Source organism: Triticum aestivum, unplaced genomic scaffold, assembly GCF_018294505.1.
Source record: "Triticum aestivum cultivar Chinese Spring unplaced genomic scaffold, IWGSC CS RefSeq v2.1 scaffold185554, whole genome shotgun sequence".
NCBI lineage: Eukaryota > Viridiplantae > Streptophyta > Magnoliopsida > Poales > Poaceae > Triticum > Triticum aestivum.
Genome location: NW_025252703.1, coordinates 1 through 2029, shown reverse-complemented (window position 1 = coordinate 2029; position 2029 = coordinate 1). Strand labels below are relative to the sequence as shown.

The 2029-nt window shown below is 70.0% G+C and overlaps 1 protein-coding gene across 1 annotated transcript; it reads left to right on the top strand.

Annotated features, from left to right (window-relative positions):
• Positions 1-7: 7 nt before the first annotated feature.
• On the top strand, positions 8-2025 carry LOC123177444 (uncharacterized; the record flags this gene model as incomplete). The annotated part of the gene is made up of 1 exon (XM_044591184.1): positions 8-2025. A coding segment is annotated over exon 1 (1644 nt), but the record flags the coding sequence as incomplete, so codon positions are not given.
• Positions 2026-2029: the final 4 nt, after the last annotated feature.

Genomic DNA, 2029 nt, shown 5'->3' with positions numbered 1-2029 from the left:
TATGTTTGCTGCTGCCTCCCGGTCTCAACTCCCAAGATTTACCTACAAGTATTGCCGGGCTCGGGGATCCAAGATAAATAGAGAGAGAATGAGGAGCTGCTCCTAGACGGACGGACCCTCCCTCTCTCTTTGTTTTTGGAGGGCCTTCTCTTCTGGGAGAAGAGAGCGAGCGAGCGTTCAGGATATACTAGTCGGGCTACGCGGGGGCCGAGATAAATCGGGGGGAGAAAAAAAGGGGGGTGAAAAATACGGCGCACCGCTTCTCTCTTGACGCGGCCAGCCCTCCGCCCGGTCTCGGTCTCGGTCTCGGGCGATAGTTGGAAAGGAGAGCGAAACGGGCGCCCGAAACCCCCTGAAAACCTCCACCTGACGCGCCCGCCCATGTCGGCGCCGGAGGAGGGCGACGCCGCCGCCTCGGGATCGTCGGCGCCGCCGCCCCCCGCGCCCGCGCCCGCGCCGCCGCCGATGGCCATGGCGGAGCCGGGCGCAATGGGGCCCGAGGAGGCCGCCGCCAGGAAGCGCTACGAGGCGCTGATGCAGGTGCGGGCCAAGGCGCTCAAGGGCAAGGGCGCCTGGTACTGGGGCCACCTGGAGCCCGTCCTCGTGCCGCCGCCGGCCTCCGGGGCGCCCCCCAAGGCCGCCCGCCTCCGATGCGCGCTCTGCGCCGCGACGTTCTCCGCCTCCAACCCCTCCCGCACCGCCACCGAGCACCTCAAGCGCGGCGCCTGCCCTAATTTCGCGGCGGCGCAGGGCGCGCCGCCGCCGCCGCCGCCCCCGCCCCCGCCGCAGAATCAGCATCAGCAGTTGCAGCTCGTCGCCGTCTCGTCCCCCGCCTCATCGATCGTGCCCATCTCCTCCATCCCCCCGTCGTCCTCGTCCGCGTCGCAGCGCCGCCACTCCACCGGCGGCGGCGGCGGCGGCGGCCGCAAGCGCCACGCGCTCGCCGCGGCCTACGCGTCCGTCGAGGCCGCCTCGCACCAGCACCACGTCATGGTCGCCGACCCGGCCGGGTACTCCCCGACGCCGCCCACCCCGCCCGGGATGCCCGCGCCCAGGCAGCTGCTCTCCGGCGGCCGGGGCGACCTCGCCCCGCTCGCCATGCTGGAGGACAGCGTCAAGCGCCTCAAGTCGCCCTCGGCGTCGCCGGGCGCGATGCTGCCGCGGCCGCAGGCCGAGGCCGCGCTCTCGCTGCTCGCCGACTGGTTCCTCGAGTCGTCCGGCAGCGCCTCCCTCTCCGCGGTCGAGCACCCCAAGCTCAAGAACTTCCTGCGCCAGGTTGGGCTGCCGGAGATATCGCGGGCCGACCTCGCCGGCGCGCGCCTGGACGCGCGCTTCGCCGAGGCCCGCGCCGACGCCGCCGCGCGCTTCCGTGAGGCGCGGTTCTTCCAGCTCGCGGCCGACGGGCTGCGCGAGCAGGTGATCACCCTCTCTGTCAACCTCCCCAACGACACGTCCGTGTTCCACCGAGCCGTGCCCATGCCCGCGCCGGCGTCGGCGTCCCCTGACTACGCCCAGGAGCTGTTCCTGGACGCGGCATCGTCCGTCTCCGCCTCCTCCGGCGACATTCGGCATTGCGCCGGCATCGTCGCCGACCGCTTCGGCTCCAAGACTCTGCGTGATCTCGAGACCAAGCACCATTGGATGGTGAACCTTACCTGCCAAGTCCATGGCCTGTCCCGCTTGGTAAGCGACATGGCGCGCGAGCTCCCACTCTTCAACAACGCTGCGTCAAATTGCGCCAAGATCGCCAGCTACTTCAACACCACGCCCTCCGTGCGCGCGCTGCTGCACAAGCACCAAGTCCAGGAGCACGGGCACGCCTTCCTCCTGCCCATTGCCGCTCCGCCGTATAATGGCGGGGAATTTGCCGCCGCGTTCGTGATGCTCGAGAGCATCCTGACCTCGGCGCGGCCGCTCCAGCTCGCCGTGCTCGAGGAGTCCTACAAGGTGGTCTGCATCGACGACCCTGCCGCGAGGGAGATTGCGGCCATGGTGCAAAATGTGGCGTTCTGGACCGAGGTCGAGGCGA